We start from the raw sequence: 18,917 nt of genomic DNA on the forward strand, positions 1-18,917 counted from the left end.
AACAAGGGTACTGCTGGATGGCCTGTCACTTTCAGTTCTACGTCTGTTCTATCTCAGAATCAGGTAAAATTGTAGAAAACTGTATCCGCTAGAGGGATACACATACGCTTTCCAAACTCCGTAAACAGCGTCCCATCACTGTGTCCCACGGAGAAATGGAATTTCCGCCAGTGCGTACCGGTCTGACTTCCCACTTCGGCTAAAAAAATAAATTTAAAAAGCCCGGAACGTTCGAAACATTGATATCCACGCTCTTAAAAAGACCTGAGAAATCGCTTTAAAGCGGACGCCCAGTGCTGACTCTCTCTCCAAGTGTCTCTGCTTCAAGCAAATGAATGAGGATCGCGATGCTTATTACTTTTGCAGCTCTCTCTCGCCTTTACAAGATAATGTTGTGCATTTCAACTTTTGAATATCAAAAAGCAAGTCAAGGAATGTTTTTTTTTTCTTTAATAAAATAATGACAGGTCGGTTTATTATGACTTTTATTTAGAATGTAATATGTGGCATTTTGCATACTGTCTTACTTTACTGGTGGGATAAGAAAACAAAACCGGGTAACAAGCGTTTGGCGGACAACTGTGGGTTTCTGCGACTAAACTAACTCATACAATCCAAGGAGTGATGGGGGTCATGATCAACCGGATCCCCTCTGATTGATTACTTATTAGTCATCCCTTTGGCTTAATGAGACCCATTGAAAAGGCACAGTAGAACACCTGCATGAATCAAACATTCCTGAATCTCTCCAGAAGAGTCTTACTTTTGCTTAAACGCGGGCAAGGAAAGGGGGTCGTGGCTTAACATTAGCCAATAAGGGGATATTACAGTATCGCTTCATGGGTTTATTTAGACTGATTCTACGGTTTGACAAGCAGCTGTAAAGAAAAAAAAACAGAAAGAGAAACTCGGGAAGATTTTATAGAGGAGCATTGTGGACCTACGAATTGTATTCTTATCTAATTTATATCTATCCATTGCTCTTTATATATTTTGTATCACTCCTTCTCCTGAAAATGAAACTTTGGACTTTTCCCTGGCTGCCTTGCCTGGTGATACTCATCTTATGTTTTGGATCAGAGTGCGGGACTGTCCGGAGAAAGGGGAGATCCAAAAGGGACTTGGTGCGTATCAGGGAGGCGAGAGCCACCTTCCCAGGGGCTTGTGCCACACGTCTGCCGCGGGGCAAACGCTCCTTGCCCGGCATGGAACGACGGGTGCCTCGCCAGCGTCGGCGCTCCTCTCAGGCGGAGGAGAACTCTCCAAGTCGGGTGAAAGCTGTTTATTTTACCGGCAGGGGAGACCAACTTCGGCTTAAACCGGGCGTGGAGATACCGAGAGGGAATTTTACTCTGGAGATGTGGATCAAACCAGAGGGAGGTCAACGATCTCCTACAGTGATTGCAGGTAGCCTAAACAACTGTCTCAGTTCACAAATTAATGAATGATCAGAATGATTTTACTAGTCTATGCGCCCTAAAATTCAACAACATATTTCAAAGTTAAGTGTGAAATATGTATATTTTATTACCTCGAACACATTAAGCAGTAAAGTTGGCTAATATATGTTCATAAACCAATTGAATGTCATGACCCATATTTAGCTGTGTAGGCTATAATTTTATCATGCATGTTGTATTAGCTCAAATCATGCACGGTTGTCACCGTAAAACATCCATGCAGTCGTAACTGAGTTGAGAGTGAGTTCATCTCACAACTGACCCACGCCAATGTAATGTGATGTAATACCTTGAAAGTGCAATAGCCTTTGAGAGATGTTGTGTAGACGCACGCATTAGCCTACTTGGGTATGATCATTCAGCTAATATTTTCGGTCTTAATGAATGCATTTTATATAAATATAAATAACCTGGTATATTTTTCGAAATATTCCTCATTTAAACTCTCATGAGCAAAATTACTCAAATATTGGGTGGTCTATCACCGTTTTAGCTTATTTCAAGGTTGTTTGATATTGCCATTTATTCCGCATCACTTGATTGACAGGTGATGTCATCGTGCGTAGAAATTGTATTTTTTTGTGAGGCGTCTGGCTATTTTAAACTATGATGTAATGCTCGAAACTTTGAATCTGTGGGCACGTCACAGCAGGCAAAAGGAGAGAGCTAGAGAGATCCATTTTTATTCTGGTGTGTCTAGGGCACCGTCCGTGCCGCAATCCCAAGTGCCTCCCAAATCGACACTTCTGGATTGGCTGCTGAGGTTACGAGACAGGAATAGAGTCCCAGGGTTTTCCCCATTGCGCGGAGGGACGCGCTATTAGCTGCGTCTGGGATTCCTCAAACCTCAACATTTGTGCATAACATTAGGTGACTCTAACATGAATAAAAAATGAAACCGACTGTTGGATTGGGTGTCTTAGCAGTACAGTCTAAAGACTGGCTTTAGCTTTGTAAAGGGATGGGAGGGAGACAGTAACCTGCTTCATCCACGCACAATGTACCCTGTGAATGTTGTGAGCTATTACGCAACCGACTAGAGCAGACACCGTACTGGTTACAGTCATTTCATTCTGAAATCCACAATGCCAAGTCTTAGAAGACATTTTTTTCCAATGTATATAATGTTTATAGATTTCAGTGTCTGTGCCACTGCTTCTGATGTATATTTGTATGCGATTCGATCCCATTGGCTGCCAACAGGGAGCGTCGCAAACACAACTGATTGCATGTGTGCAGATGCATACTACTGTCTGCTACCCCTTGTGAGGCACTTACCATTGAGAAGGGATCTCCAAAAGGTTTTACTCTCTTACACACACACACACACACACACACACACATAAATTACAGTTGGCCCAGAACAGAGCAGCACTTTTGGCCCTTAAATGAAGGCCTACAAGGACAGTTGATATCAACAACATGCAAATCAATCTCATCTGGCTCAAAGTAAGAGGTATTGACGTATTAGAGTATCAAACTGTCTTTTTATTCGGTTAACACACAGCTCAGACTCTCATACATACCAAACAAGATTACCAGAGTCCCCAAGTCCAGAACAGAGGCTAGGAAACGCATGGTACTTTATAGAGCCATGACTACATCCAACTCTCTTCCAACTCAGGAAACTCAATCTATCAGAAAAATCTGATTTAAAAAATAGATAAAATAACACCCCACACACTCTAAAATACACACCCACACTATTCTTAGCAATGTAATATAGTATTGTAATATTGTAATGTAATAATGGAGCAACGTAAATATGTATAAAATACTAATACTCCGGGTCCATCCCTGTGTGTGTGTGTGTGTGTGTGTGCGTGTGTGTGTGCGTGCGTGCGTGTGTGTGTGTGTATGGGTGCGCATGTATATGTGCATGTTTATTGTGTGTGTGTGTGTGTCTGTGTGTGTGTGTGTATCCAGTATGTGTGTACTAGGTTTGGCCTGGTGGTGGGGGCTGCCTAAGCCAGCCCCTTATTAAATTCACTCTAGGCATTTAAACTCTTCAGGGAATCTATTGAGAGCTCTGTGACTCAGATAAATGTCTTAGCCCAACTGGGACATGCAGTCTGCTTTGGGGATGTCACGTGTATTACCTATCTTATACATTACATTTTATTGTTTGCTCTCGTCACATTAAGATCAGTGTGGTTGGAAACATGTGCTTTTGAAGGAAAATAAGAAATGCCCTATCGAGCAAATGTTGTGATGCCTAATCTTTTAAATCCAATTGAGACCTCCCAACAATCCCAGGCATAAAGCAGTCCCATCCTGTTGTTTTGACCCTGGCCTGGCTTGTTTTCTACAGCTGTTTCAGCCTTGTTGTTGTTTTTGCCCCGCTTTTTATCACGACACTGCTGTTGTTTTTTTATTGAGCTTGTCATCTCGCCGTTTCATAAGTGAAGGGAGATGAGTAGTACAGTACAGTTCTGTGGCATTTACTTATTGTTTACAATAAAGCCCACACAGTGAGACCTCTGAGTGCCAACAAAGTGACGGCTTGAGGACCAGTGATAACTCCTGTTTGATAAACATACATCTGGTCTTACTTTCTGGTCTTACTTTCTGGTCTTACTTTCTGGTCTTACTTACTGGTCTTACTTACTGGTCTTACTTTCTGGTCTTACTTACTGGTCTTACTTTCTGGTCTTACTTTCTGGTCTTACTTACTGATCTTACTTACTTAAAAAAAACCTCTACATTGTTTGTTGAAGGCTTGTAAGTAAGCATTTCACGGTAAGGTCTACACCTGTTGTATTTGGCACTTGAGACAAATACAATTTAATTTGCTTTGATTTATTGACTCTGTGGCCTAAAACAAGGGCTAGTGGAATACTCAAGTCATAGTCCAAACCACTTACACAGCAAGCAAGAGTTCCAAGAAGACTCAAGGCCCACCATGTACGTATGTTGCATTGCTGGCATGTGTAGGCCCCACCATTGCTGACGTATTTACAGAATGCAATGTATTTAGTGATGCCTGTTTGTTAGTGGTAACATTTGCTCTGAGACACAGAGAGGATGGGCACTTGCCAGGAGAACCCACTGCCTACTCACATGAGGAGATGTACCCGCTGCGGTCTGCTTACTGCTATCAAACAGGAATGCTGGGGATGTAAAACTGACCTGTATGACACACACACACACACACACACGTTGTCATTTGTAATGCAGATTTGGTCGATGGAACTGCAGGAGAATGACTCCAGCAGAGCAACACGATTCAGGACCTTGAACAGCGTTGACAAAATGAGCATGCGCACACAGGAAGTAGAAAGGACCATCAAAAAAGGGAAAAAAAGGAAGCATTCTTTTTACTCAGGATCCCAGGGTAGCAATAACGGAGTAGCTCAGTGTTACGACTCCACTGGCTAGCTGAATTGATTTGGGCACTCGTTCAAATACATGCAAACGCTCCACCAACACCTGTCACTGAGCAGCCTTTCATTTTACAAAGGAGGACGAGTGCTGTTGCTTCAGCTTAGCCTCTTTGGGCTAACCCTCCAGTCAAAGAATCTGTAGCATTGTCTTCTCCCTATTGTGACATGTTGACATGTTGTAACAATTCGCCCCGCTTTTGAAAGTTACTCAAAGATGGTCTTTAATGAGGAAGGGGACCCTTAAATTACAGTTCAACTTGACTGAATGCTACCATGTACTTTACATCCTCATGGCAGTACATGTCACACATTAGCATGTCATGTTCCTGTCAGGACCCGGTTACGAACCCGGGTCTCCGGAGTCAGAAACAGTCACTTAACCAACTGAGCCACGAATAGTCGGCAGAACCCAGAAGATGAGGCAGACACAGCAGTACTTGAGACGGTGTATTTTAATGAAGTAAAAAGTGAAGTTCTTCAGGAAAACATGTAACTCCACAACCTCAAAAGGAATCCTACAAGAACAAAGGTAATCCTCCAAGACAAAAAAGGTAAATCCACAAGGTGGAAGGTAAAGCACAAAAAGCCTCAAAAGATACTCAAAAAACAAACAAACAAGAACAAAAAACAGAATTCCACAAGAGCGTCCACCGGGATCAACAAGAGTTCAGAGTACTAGGGCTGGGTGCTAACATACAAACACAGAGCAAAGAACTGAGGAAAACAAATGGTTTAAATACAATCAGGGGAAACGAGGCACAGGTGCAAATAATAATTGGGATCAAGGGAAAACAAAAGGTCAAAAGGCACAATGGGGGCATCTAGTGACCAAAAACCGGAACAACCCTGGCCAAATCCTGACAGAATCCCCCCCCTAGGAACGGCTCCTGACGTTCCTACCAGCTCTCTCAGGGTGGAGGGCCCTGAACTGACGAATGAGGTCAGGGTCCAGTATGTCTTTGGCAGGAACCCAGGAGCGCTCCTCGGGACCGTAGCCTTCCCAGTCCACCAGATACTGCCAGGACCGCTGCACCCGGCGGGAATCCAGTATCCGATGGACGGTATAAGCCGGCTGGCCTCCAATGACACGAGGCGGAGGGGGAGGTCTGTCTGCTGGGACAAGGGGAGAAAAAACAACAGGTTTTAATAAGGAAATGTGAAACGTGGGATTAATCTTAAGGGATCTGGGTAAGTGTAGGCGATAAGAAACTGGGTTAACTCTCCTGGCAACCTTAAAGGGACCGATGTATTTTTGGGACAGCTTGCGAGACTCCACCCGTAGTGGTAAGTCTCTTGTGGAGAGCCAGACTCTCTGGCCGGGGCGCAGGGTAGGCCCGGGACGGCGACGTCTGTTGGCTTGTTGTTGGTACCTCTGTGAGGAACGCATAAGATTAAGACGGGTCTTCCTCCACATAAGCCGACAGCGTCTGACGAACTTCAAGGCTGAAGGCACTCTGACTTCTGCCTCCTGGTCCGGGAACAATGGAGGGGCATAGCCAAACTGACACTCGTGCGGGGACATACCAGTGGAGGAGGAGCGCAAGGTGTTGTGCGCGTATTCGGCCCAAACAATGAAGGACGACCATGTGGACGGGTTGTTACGAGTCATACATCGGAGGGTGGTTTCCAGCTCTTGATTCATCCTCTCAGTTTGGCCGTTGGACTCCGGATGGTACCCTGAAGATAGACTGGCAGAAGCCCCCATGAGTTGGCAGAAGGCCTTCCAAAACCTAGAGGCGAACTGGGGACCTCTGTCAGAAACCATATCTTGAGGAATGCCGAAGACTCGGAACACATGATTAATTACCAACTCAGCCGTTTCCTTGGCAGAAGGTAACTTAGTCAGAGGGATGAACCTGGCCGCCTTTGAAAACCTGTCGATAATGACTAGGATAGTAGTATTGCCATGGGATGGAGGAAGGCCAGTAATGAAGTCCAACGAGATATGGGACCAGGGTCTGTGGGGAACAGGTAAAGGGTGAAGGAGTCCTTGCGGGCGGAGGTGAGAAGATTTGCCCTGGCAGCACACGGGGCAGGCATTGACGAAAGTGGCAACGTCTTCTCTTATGGTAGGGCACCAGAACTTACGCTGGATGAACTCCAAGGTGCGACCTACGCCCGGGTGACAGGTGAGGCGAGAGGAGTGCCCCCACAGAAGGACCTGAGTCCTCACTGCCTTGGGGACAAACAACCGATTGGCAGGACCTCCTTTCGGGTCCGGTTCAATAGCTTGAGCTCGTCTCACAGTATCCTCAACTTGCCACGAGATCAGAGCCACGATCTTAGCAGCAGGAAGGACAGGCATGTCCGTGTCATCTCGAATGGCAGGAGCGTAGACTCGGGACAGGGCATCCGGTTTGAGATTCTTCGACCCGGGCCGATAGGTGAGGATAAACTGGAATCGGTTGAAGAAGAGAGACCATCTAGCTTGTCTAGAGTTCAACCGCTTCGACTGCTGGATATACTCCAGATTTTTGTGGTCCGTAAGCACTTGAAACGGGTGAGAAGCCCCTCGAGCCAGTGTCTCCATTCCTTCAATGCCATCTTAACCGCTAGGAGTTCACGATCCCCCACATCGTAGTTCCTCTCAGCCGGGGTAAGCCGGTGTGAGAAGAAAGCGCACGGATGAAGCTTCTTGTCTTCACCCCTCTGAGACAGGACAGCTCCAACACCAACCTCTGAGGCGTCTACCTCCACCACAAACGGTTCATCCGTAGTCGGTAGTATCAGGATGGGAGCAGAGAGGACGCGCTGCTTGAGTCCTTGGAAGGCCGTCTCAGCTTCTCTTCCCCACAAAAACCTTGCATTGCCACCCTTGGTTAAAGCTGAGAGAGGGGCTGCCACCAAGCTGAAGTTCTTGATGAACTTGCGGTAAAAGTTAGTGAATCCCAGGAAACGCTGAACTTCCTTTACGGATTTGGGGGTGGGCCAATCCGCTACCGCCCCTACCTTTCTGGGGTCCATTTGGACTCGACCGGGTTCCACTACAAATCCCAGGAATTGTACTCGGGATGAATGGAATTCACATTTTTCCGGCTTAACGTACAGATGGCTGTCTAGGAGGCGTTTGAGTACTTGTCTGACATGCTTAGTGTGTTCTTGAAGAGAGTTCGAAAAGATGAGGATGTCATCCAAGTAAACGAACACAAATATGTTAAGCATATCCCTAAGCACATCGTTTATGAGCGCTTGGAACACCGCTGGGGCGTTGGTCAGGCCGAAGGGCATCACCAAGTATTCATAGTGACCAGTAGGCGTGTTGAAAGCGGTCTTCCACTCGTCACCAGGTCTGATCCGCACAAGATGGTATGCGTTCCGCAGGTCAAGCTTAGTGAAAACAACTGCTTCCTGGAGCAGCTCGAAGGCTGTGGCCATAAGGGGTAGCGGGTAACGGTTACGGACGGTTATGGCATTGAGTCCCCGGTAGTCGATGCAAGGACGTAATCCACCGTCTTTCTTGGCCACAAAGAAAAACCCTGCTCCCGCCGGGAGGTGGATGGACGCATGAGGCCTGCTTCCAGAGCGTCCTTGATGTAGGTATCCATAGCAGCTCGTTCGGGTGGAGATAGGGAAAAGATCCGACCCCTGGGAGGGCAAGTGCCCGGAATCAGTTCGATGGGGCAATCATAAGGTCTATGGGGTGGTAGCATGGTGGCCCTCTGTTTGCTAAATACCAGTTTGAGGTCATGGTAACACTCGGGAACTCGGGTCAGGTCGATGGATTCTAAAGACTCGGGAGTAGAACTCGGGGAATTCGGGAAAATACAAGTAGCTTGGCACGTAGGACCCCACTGCTTGATAGTGCCCACAGACCAGTCGATGTGAGGGTTATGGCTGTGAAGCCAGGGGTATCCAAGGACGAGAGGGAACTCGGAACAGGAGATCAAATGAAAGTTCATCAATTCCTGGTGTTGTGAAACTGAAAGTCGCAAGGAGGTAGTGACATGAGTGACAAGTCCAGATCCCAAAGGGCTTCCATCCAATGTAGTAACCCTCATGGGGTCACTTAGAGGTTCAGAGGGAACGCCATTCTCCTTCGCCCAGACACCATCCATGAAGTTACCTGCGGCTCCAGAGTCTACCAAGGCTTGAAGGTGAAGCTTGTGATTGTCCCAGGAAAGGGTGACTGGAATGAGCAGACGGGAGTTGGACGGATGGGAGGAGGTTATGTTTCCCGTTACAGTTCCTCCCGGTCTGTACGGGACAGAGCGTTTCCCTGGAGCCCGGGACACGTGGAACGGAAATGGCCCGGTTTGCCGCAATATAGACAGCGTCGCTCCCTCATCCGGCGGTCTCTCTCAGCCTGGGAGATGCGTCCAATCTGCATGGGTTCCGGTGGAGCCAGCGAGGATAAAGGTGGGGACTCGGAGCTGGGACTGATAGGGGCTAGAGGTCTACGGTTGAGTTCTCTCTCTCTCAGACGCTGGTCAATGCGTGAGGCCAACTTGATCAGGGACTCGAGATTGTCCGGTGGTTCCCGAGTGGCCAGTTCATCTTGGATAGTGTTGGAAAGGCCTTTCAGAAAGCACACCGTGAGCGCCTCGTTGTTCCAGCCACTCGCTGCTGCCACCGTGCGGAACTGGATAGCATAGTCCGTCACGCTGCGCCGACCTTGGTGGAGAGTCAGGAGCTGTTTGGCTGAGTCAGGACCACTGCTTGGGCCTTGAAACACTCGTTTGAATTCCTCAGCAATGGCAGAGTAGCTGGCACAGCAGGAACTATGGGCATCCCACACAGCAGTAGCCCAGGCCAGGGCTTTTTCCGACAGCAGGGTGATGATATATGCGATCTTAGACCGGTCGGTGGGGAACGACGAGGGTTGCAGCTCGAAGGAGAGAGAACATTGGGTGAGAAACCCTTTACAAGCACTTGGATAACCTGAGAACCGTTGGGGAGGTGGAAGACGAGGTTCAGCCAGAGGGTTAACTGCCATGGGTACGTGATTCTGAGGTACTGGGACGGGAACTGTTGCCGGGGTAAGTCGATCAGATATCTGCTTTATGGAAGTCAGCATCTCCGACAGAAGATGAGAATGTCTAGCCATTAAGGCCTCTTGCTGAACCAGGGCGGCTTCGTGGCTTTGGACAGTCTCCTGGTGGTGGGACAGCATGGCAACAAGGTCCTGGGAACTGGCTGCCTCTGGGTTCATTTTTGGCTCTGTGTTTCTGTCAGGACCCGGTTACGAACCCGGGTCTCCGGAGTGAGAAACAGTCACTTAACCAACTGAGCCACGAATAGTCGGCAGAACCCAGAAGATGAGGCAGACACAGCAGTACTTGAGACGGTGTATTTTAATGAAGTAAAAAGTGAAGTTCTTCAGGAAAACATGTAACTCCACAACCTCAAAAGGAATCCTACAAGAACAAAGGTAATCCTCCAAGACAAAAAATGTAAATCCACAAGGTGGAAGGTAAAGCACAAAAAGCCTCAAAAGATACTCAAAAAAACAAACAAAAAAGAACAAAAAACAGAATTCCACAAGAGCGTCCACCGGGATCAACAAGAGTTCTCAGAGTACTAGGGCTGGGTGCTAACATACAAACACAGAGCAAAGAACTGAGGAAAACAAAGGGTTTAAATACAATCAGGGGAAACAAGGCACAGGTGCAAATAATAATGGGGATCAAGGGAAAACAAAAGGTCAAAAGGCACAATGGGGGCATCTAGTGACCAAAAACCGGAACAACCCTGGCCAAATCCTGACAGTTCCGTGTCCTAATGTGAGATGAACTTTACTTCTGACCTTTTTGCCCTTTTATCCAGGTCATGGAGGCCTGTCTCACATCAAAGGAAGGGAAATAAATAGCAAGACAGTGGATCAGAGTTTCTCTTCCATGACCAGATGTAAACAATAAATGCCCATGTTGGCAGACGCATCATTTGATAACAAAGCAGAGAGGCACTTAAGTGCTATGAAGGTTTTAGATGTTAGATCATATAAAACTAATGACATATACCATCTAAGATGACATAAATACACATTGGTTAATGAGATAGTTGAGTATTAAACTTTAATACTCACTCTAGATTTATAGTTTTATAATACGTTAGAGGAAAGCCACAGGACACAGCAAAGGACGACATGTAGTCACTCATCTCTTGATTTCAGACTGTAGTAGGAAACTTAAGGATGAGGTGTGGGGGTTCTGTTGAGGTAATCTAAGGCTGGAAAATGCTGTCAAATTACCATGGTATTTTCCCCAAGCTGTCTGTTACTGTATAGTTTTGCCACATAAGAGATCATTTGCATTCTCTTTTTAATCATTAAACGTAATGAAAAGGTTTCAAGTTAATTACATTGTTGAAAGATGTCTCAAGTTAGTTATAGAGCAAAATGTAATTGACTTGTAATTGACTGTAATTTTTCTGGTGGTTAAAGGGTTTTCACCTGTGGAATGTCTATTGTGTTTAGAGTCTAAAGTATCCGTGGAAATTTCCAACATGTCAAATATCCAGTGTGACGCTCACTTCACTGTGTCCGTACACACAGTCCCTTTCCCCGACTTTCAGAGCCCAAACATTTCAAAAGCACACGCAAAGGCCATTGTTCCCTTTCTCCCTGCTTTTCATCAGATTTCTCTGACATTTTCTCTCTCTTTTTTCTGTATCTGAGTGTGTTTGCTTTGGGGGAAGACAAATCGCAAGTTCAAGCAAGGTTGACTTTGAACCTGACACGAATGGCTTTTAGCCGTAGGGTCACTGTGTGTATGCAAATTACTGTGTGTGTGCGTGTGCGCGCGTGTGTGTGTGTGTTGTGTGCCCCATCCAACCTCAGAGCAGGTTGGGTCTGGAAAAGTGTACTATATTAGATGAATTGAGGTTGGCAGAATTATGACAGCTGTTTACACTAGGAGCCTTACACACATTTCAGAACACCTTTTAGCCTTGAGTGCGCTAGCTGACAGATGGAGTTTTTTTTCCTTCCACTGTAGTGGAAACAGTAAGGACGTCACACTCAATACGACTGACCTTGACGTTGAACCCCACCATGCTCTTTGAATGGCTTTGGAATTAGAATATCCCCCTGACTCTTACTGTATGTATGTACAGCTGATGAAAAACATGTGAAAAATCCTTAAGAGTCTATTGAAGCACTGGTGCCTCAATCTAAGTAAGATGATAAAAAAATCCCTATCAAAATCTGCCAGTTTAAACTAGAGATATCAGATACATATTTTGCATGGCCTGCGTCTCAATCCACCGCATCCGCCTATGTTGGCCTTCTGGTGGAAAGTGGCCGAGCCACAGCAGTGTTTGTCAGACCAAGAGACATCCCCAAAATTGTTCTTCGAAAATGTCTGTAGCTTCCAGACGGTTTGGCCTGCATGTCCAGTCTATAGAATGGAAAGTCTCTCACGAACACGATGGTGTTCTCTGTTTTGCTCTATGACTCCCACTAGTGCCCCGGGACTCGTCTGAAGGTAACCCATACAACCCATTGCTGTGTGAATACTGTGGATTGCATTGGGTTGCATTGGATTGTATTGGTCTGCATTAGACACTCCTACTTGGTTCACATTGGTTTAAAAAGACCTGAAATCGTCTCAGATCTCTTTACTTCATTATGTGGATGCCAGTGGAGGCTCCTCAGAGGAGGAAGGGGAGGACCATCCTCCTCAGTGAATTTCATAAAAATGTAAATTGTAAAACATTTTAAAAAGTTATAATTTTTAGTTAAACTACACTAAATATAATCACACAACCAAATAATTGATTAAAACACACTATTTTGCAAATAAGGTCTACAGTAGCCTTAACAGCACACTGTAGGGTAGCCCCCTGGTGTAGCCGGAGGACAGCTAGCTTCCATCCTCCTCTGGGTACGTTGACCTCCATACAAAACCTAGGAGGCTCATGGTTCTCATCCCCTTCCATAGACTTACACATTAATTATGACAACATCCGGAGGATGTCCTCCAGCCTATCAGAGCTCTTGCAGCATGAACTGACATGTTGTCCACCCAATCAAAGGATCAGAGAATTAATCCAGTACTGAAAGCATAAGATACAGCTAGCTAGCACTGCAGTATATAAAATGTGGTGAGTAGTTGATTTAATTTCTTCCAAAAGGAAGGAGAAGCAATAGAGAAATATATAGAGAACTGGGCGAATGGAATATGAATGAGAGTCATCCAATATGCTGTTATAAAAATAAGGCCATACTCATGAATTTTTTTTGTCCTACCTCATCTTAAACAGCACTGACTTCCATAGGGCCCCTGGCAGGATTAGGAGTACTGATTCCCCCCTGTGTTTGAAACATATGCCCCTGCCAGTGGTGGATCCCACTTCTCCGCAAAAATGATTTGTGAGCACATGTACTGTACTTCCTCATGCTTGAGGAGCTCTGCTAGGTATTAGGCATATCAGAGTTCTCTGGTGAATGTGCATAGGCATACACACATTGTGTTCACACACGTACTGTACGCACACGTACACACACCCATGTGAAAAAAATGTGTGTTTTCGGACACGTGTGAACAAATTACGTAAACAATTCAGATGGGGCCTCCTGAGTGGCGCTGCGGTCTAAGGCGCTTGAGGCGACACTACAGATCTGAGTTTGTGTCGCAGCTGGCCACAAATTGAAGACCCATGAGGCAACACACAATTGGCCCATCGGGGTTAGGGAGGTTTTGGCCGGATGGGATGTTCTTGTCTCATCGCGCTCTAGCGACTCCTGTGGCGGGCCGGGCTTAGCACGCTGACACGGTCACCAGTTGTATAGTGTTTCCTCCGACACATTGGTGCGGCTGGCTTCCGGGTTATGCAAGCAGTGTGTTAAGAAGCAGTGCGGGTTGGCAGGGTTGTGTTTCGGAAGGACGCATGGCATGGGAGTTGCAGCGATGGGACAAGACTGTAACGACCAAATGAATATCACGAAAAGGGGTACATTTTTTTTTATATATAAAAAAAAAAAATTATGATGGGATTTTTAATGTTCACATGAGTCAGATGTGGTTTTCGGACACATGAAATTTCACATTCATAGATTTTTTTCACCACTTCCAGGTACGTCTGGTCTACCATGCAGGGATAGACCAGGACCAATCCTGCTTAGCCTCAGAGACAAATCAGTAGTGGGACGTAGGGTGGTATGTTGCTGACCAAATTTTGCAACTGGAAAAAAGGCAGTAAAGGGGGTAACAGGGTAACATAACGAAAAACAGGGAAAATGTCATTACTATAAAAACATTTTCAGATTATATACTTTTCTTATCCATTTATAATTTATTTGTTCTCACATTTGGAAGTTATTTCCTTGCAATATTTTGTTTGGCTATTTTTTCTTTTGGTTTTATGTTTTGCTTTCAATATCATTATTTTTGTTTACAATACTAAGAACTTTGTATTCGACTTCAGAAGTTTTGCTTGATATTAAAGGGCACAAAAGTAACTCACTCACAAGAGGATTGCACCATATAATAACACACTAGGTGCTTAAAGTGGCAATCCTTCATTTAAACATGAACAAATTGTACTCCCCGCCACAGTTTCAGTAAACAGCTGAGGGATGGGTCTGGAGAAATTCAATCATTCTCAAATCCGTAGACTACGCTATAGATGCAAAGACCGACATCCATGACATCAAAATGATAGGTTTGACTTTTTTTTAGGCTATACAATTGTTGCTTACATTTACCATTTGTTTACAAACATTGGCGTAAAACAAGTTTGAATTTTGGGCTCTTTAACAACAGTTAAACTAAGCTCATGACGCATTTATACAATATATTCTTCAAGAATCAATAGGTACATATCATTCATTTATAAGTCCAAAAATGAATGTAGCAACTAAGGATTGTCCCTTTAACGTTGTCCCTTTAACCTTCATACAGCAGAACTATGTCACCATTTGAATGTGATCCATTAACCTGCCCCCTAAACATGTATTCTGTCCACTGTTCCGTCTTATCACATGTGAGGAGAAGACATTATTTCAATTTGAATCTGCAATTCCACATTATTTTTCTTACATGTGAAACTGCAAATTTGACGTGTTTTTGTTGTTGTTGTAAGGACACATACACACTCTAAACACACAAACATTTAGCATTTAGAGATCACCTAAGAAGTGAAAGCACATTACCATGCTGAAGCTGACATGCTTTCCAAGTGCAACAGGGAAAAAGTTGTTTTGGTGCCTCTAGCATAGCAAGGCTTTTACAGAAAACAACTATGTCTGGCTCCCCCGAAATGTTGAAATGGCCTCAATGCTCATAAAATCTTTCTTGTAAGAGTTTCTATGGGTCTCCCCAAGCTAAATACTGCATGCACCTTAACCCAATTTCCAGGACATTATGTCAATACTATCTTCAAATGTATCGTGTCAGTACATCTACTACATAATCTGTACCATATTGTTCATGTCTGGCCTACATCTGAAGAATGAGAGAATGTGATTACATGACACAGATGCATTTGACATTTTGTTGGATGAACTATAAGACGTAAACTCTACAGTAGAGCGTACACATTTTACTGTTAAAAATTCACATTAAGAATTGGCTATGGGCGACTCGAAGCAGACCTCCTAGGTTGATGTTGTTCAGGAGACAGCCTGAAAAACTAGCTCTGGGGCGGGACCAAAGCCGTGAGGCCCCTGAGACTAAACTTGAAATGTTAATAATGATAGTGGTGTAAAGTAACTAACTAAAAACACTTTGAAGTAATACTTAAGTGATTTTGGGGTGTATCTATACTTTACTATTTCAATATTTTACAACTTTCAATATTTTACTCCACTGCATTCCTTATAAAAAAAAGATGTATTTTTTACTCCTCTGCATTTTCCCTGATACCCAAAAGTACTCATTACATTTCAAATGTTCAGGCAGGACAGCAATATGGTCCAATTCACACAACTATCAATATAACGAGTTGTCATCCCTACTGACTCTAACCTGCGGACTCACTAAACACAAATACTGAGTTTGTAAATTATGTCTGAGTGTACGAGTGTGCCCCTGTCTGTCTGTAAATAAAATAAAAACAAGAAAATCATGCCTTCTGGTTTGCTTAATATATGAAATTTAATGTATGGCATTTACTTTTACTTTGTGTTTTTACTCAAGTTTGACAATTGAGTACTTTTCCACCACTACACTTAAGTACATTTTAAAACGGATACTTTTAGCTTTTTACTCTAGTAGTATTTTTCTGGGTGACTTTCACTTTTACTTGAGTCATCATTGTCTATTAAGGTATCTTTACTTTTACTCACCACCCCAACCCTGACTGCTGTAGTGTTGAGCTCTGCTCTCTCTCAGCTGTACTAGAGGTGATCAGTGAATTATCTAACACCCTCGCTCTTTCTCGCTCTCTTTCTATCTTGATTGAGTGTTGTTCTCTTTAAATTAAATGAAGGTGTATCTTTGCTGATGTAGTCAGGACCTTTCTGAAAGTCAAAAGCTTCTTTCTCTCTTTTTCTCTATTTCTCTTACCATATCTCTCTCTGTCTCTCTATCTAATGTTAACTGACTGTCCCTCTCTCTCTGCTCTCTCCCAGGTCTGTACGATAAGTGTTTCTACGCCTCCAGCGACCGGGGTTGGCTGCTGGGCATCCGGGCGGTCAGCGAGCAGGGCAACCGTGACCCACGCTTCTTCTTCTCCCTAAAGACGGACCGTGCCCACAAGGTCACCTCCGTCCACTCCAACGCCCACTACCTGCCCAACACCTGGGCCCACCTGGCAGTCACCTACGACGGGCTCTACATGAAGCTCTACGTCAACGGCGCCCAGGTGGGCGTCAGCCGTGAACAGTCGGGCAACGTCTTCAGCCATCTGACCAAGAAGTGCAAGGTGCTGATGGTGGGCGGGAACGCTCTGAACCATAACTACCGGGGGACTGTGGAGAGGGTAAGTCTGTGGAGGGAGGCCCGGGGACAGAGGCAGATAATCAGGGACATGCAGGGTCACGAAAATCCTCAAGATGCACCTCTACTGGTGATCAGGGAGACCTTTGAACACCCTGCCCGGAAGTGGCTGACGGTGAAGGATGGGAGCTTCCCCCAGCCAGAGGAGGGTTGCAGCAGGGTGGGGCAGGCTGGAGCAGGGGTAGGAGAAGGTGGAACTGGAGGGTCTCTGGACACTACCCTGGAACCCCCGCCCTGTGGTCAAACTGTCTGCGACAACGTGGAAGTGATGACCAACTACAACCGCACCTGGACCTTCCGGAAGTCCAAGACGGTACGTTACCGTGTGGTCAACGTGTGGGACGACGCTCGGCGCCGGCCCACCGTCACGCCTCGTCAGATACACCTGCAGCACCAGCAACTCAACAACGCCTTCGCCATCTACAACATCACCTGGGAGCTGAGCGTCCACAACGTCACCAACTCCTCGCTGCGCCACCGTCTGGTCCTGGCCAACTGTGACATCAGCAAAGTGGGTGACGAGGCGTGCGACCCAGAGTGCAACCACACGCTGACGGGTTTAGACGCGGGTGACTGTATTAGGCACCGTAGCCACTGCCCTCAGTCCAAGCAGGGCAACGGGGTGTGCGACCCCGAGTGTAATTGGGACAACTTCTTCTACGACAACGGAGACTGCTGTAACCCCAATGTGACGGATGTGACCAAGACCTGCTTCAACCGCTCCTCTCCACACAGGTCAGCTCTCTGTCTTTGTCTTTCTCTTTGTCGCTACTTGATGAGTCCGAAACAAAGATATAGCCTGGCTCCAAAGTTGGAGTCGAGGTTTCTCACAAAGCATGAAATGATGTCGAAAGGAGATTTGTATGTAGTGTACATTTTATCTTCAAGTTAGGATTTGCCCGTTTTTCAGGGTCTAGTCAACAGTTTTGTGTCTGATTGTTCAATCGTAAGTACTACTAAGTACTATATATGTATGTGTACCTGACATGGCATTATGTGCATGCTACCCTCACCAACATTGTTATTTTTCACTGCTATGATCCATTGTTGTCATACATACACACTGTCTGGAGTGACTCACATAACTGCACACATCTTCTCATTACACAGTCAGTCAGGACACTGATGTGAGGTTTTGATACACAGTCTGTCAGTTCCACTGTCTCCTGGCTGGCCCTCTGTGAGCAGAGTGTAACTCTACCCCCGGCAGTGCGTGTGGCCCAGCAGGGTGTCCTCTGGGGCCGCGAGTCCAATCTGGCTTTAAGACAGATTCAATCCGCATCCTACACTTGGGGGGGGGGGGGGGGGGGCAAACCAACGAAACACACTGTAGTGACCCCGGGACAGCCCAGATGGATTTTTTCTCTCTTAATTTTTCAACTTCTTTTCTCTCCCTCGCTCTTCTCCGTCTATCCCCTGCTGCCCTAATGAAGCTAGATTGATTGGAAACAAGTGAGATTGGAAACTATTACACTCTAGAAAGACCAGAAGGGGTAATTAGAGGTCAGAGGAGAGTGACCAGCATCACTTTGCTAGCAGCAGTAGGGACTCATTTCAACGTAGTACTACTCTATCCAGGAAACACCCAAGAGACATTTTTGAAGGGGAAGTATATCTCCCTTGGAAGGGGGGGGGGGGGGGGTACACTTCTCTGCACCGTTACTGCTCTTATCTTTAAGCCTCTGCAAGAATGTTACAGAAAAATCATAGGATTTTTTTTTTACCTCAGAAAATCATTTTGAAGTTTGATTACTGCAGGGTTGTGGCGAGGAACAGTTTGATAGGGTTACTGGGAGGAGATGCGGTGGCCTCCACTGATCTAGTACCTGCCAGTATCTGCAGGATTCCTACTCTGTACCACAGAGGATGATTGAGCAGCATTGAGAAAAACAGTCTCTGGTTCACTCTGGAACTGTTTTTTGTCATGGACCTTGAGGGGCTCCAGTAGTAAAGGATTGGATTTTTCTTGGCAGGTGTGACACTCAAACACAGAGGCCGGAGACATTTTGTGGCAGTTGTAGGGGGGTCCTTGTGATCTCGAAGTTCTCTCGCTGCCTGGATAAAAAAATCGACCAATGTCAGATGCTCGAAAATGTTTTTGGACGCCGCCATGCTAAAGAGAGGGGGGGTGGAAAAAGCTCCAAATAGGGTTATTGTGGGGATTATTTGTGTCTTTCTGATGTAGCCAGAATCAAGGC

At 45.6% G+C, this 18,917-nt stretch overlaps 1 protein-coding gene across 1 annotated transcript in view; it reads left to right on the forward strand.

Moving 5' to 3' along the window:
* The first annotated feature begins 803 nt into the window (after positions 1-803).
* Positions 804-18,917, forward strand: part of LOC115146911 (pappalysin-1-like) — a 128,149-nt gene continuing 110,035 nt past the window's right edge. The window contains 2 exon segments of the mRNA XM_065004782.1: positions 804-1,407; positions 16,353-17,454. Of these exon segments, the coding sequence (XP_064860854.1) occupies positions 1,017-1,407; positions 16,353-17,454 (1,493 nt within the window). The 5' untranslated portion in view covers positions 804-1,016.

The sequence above is a fragment of the Oncorhynchus nerka genome, linkage group LG19 (genome assembly GCF_034236695.1).
Source record: "Oncorhynchus nerka isolate Pitt River linkage group LG19, Oner_Uvic_2.0, whole genome shotgun sequence".
NCBI classification, from domain to species: Eukaryota; Metazoa; Chordata; class Actinopteri; order Salmoniformes; family Salmonidae; genus Oncorhynchus; species Oncorhynchus nerka.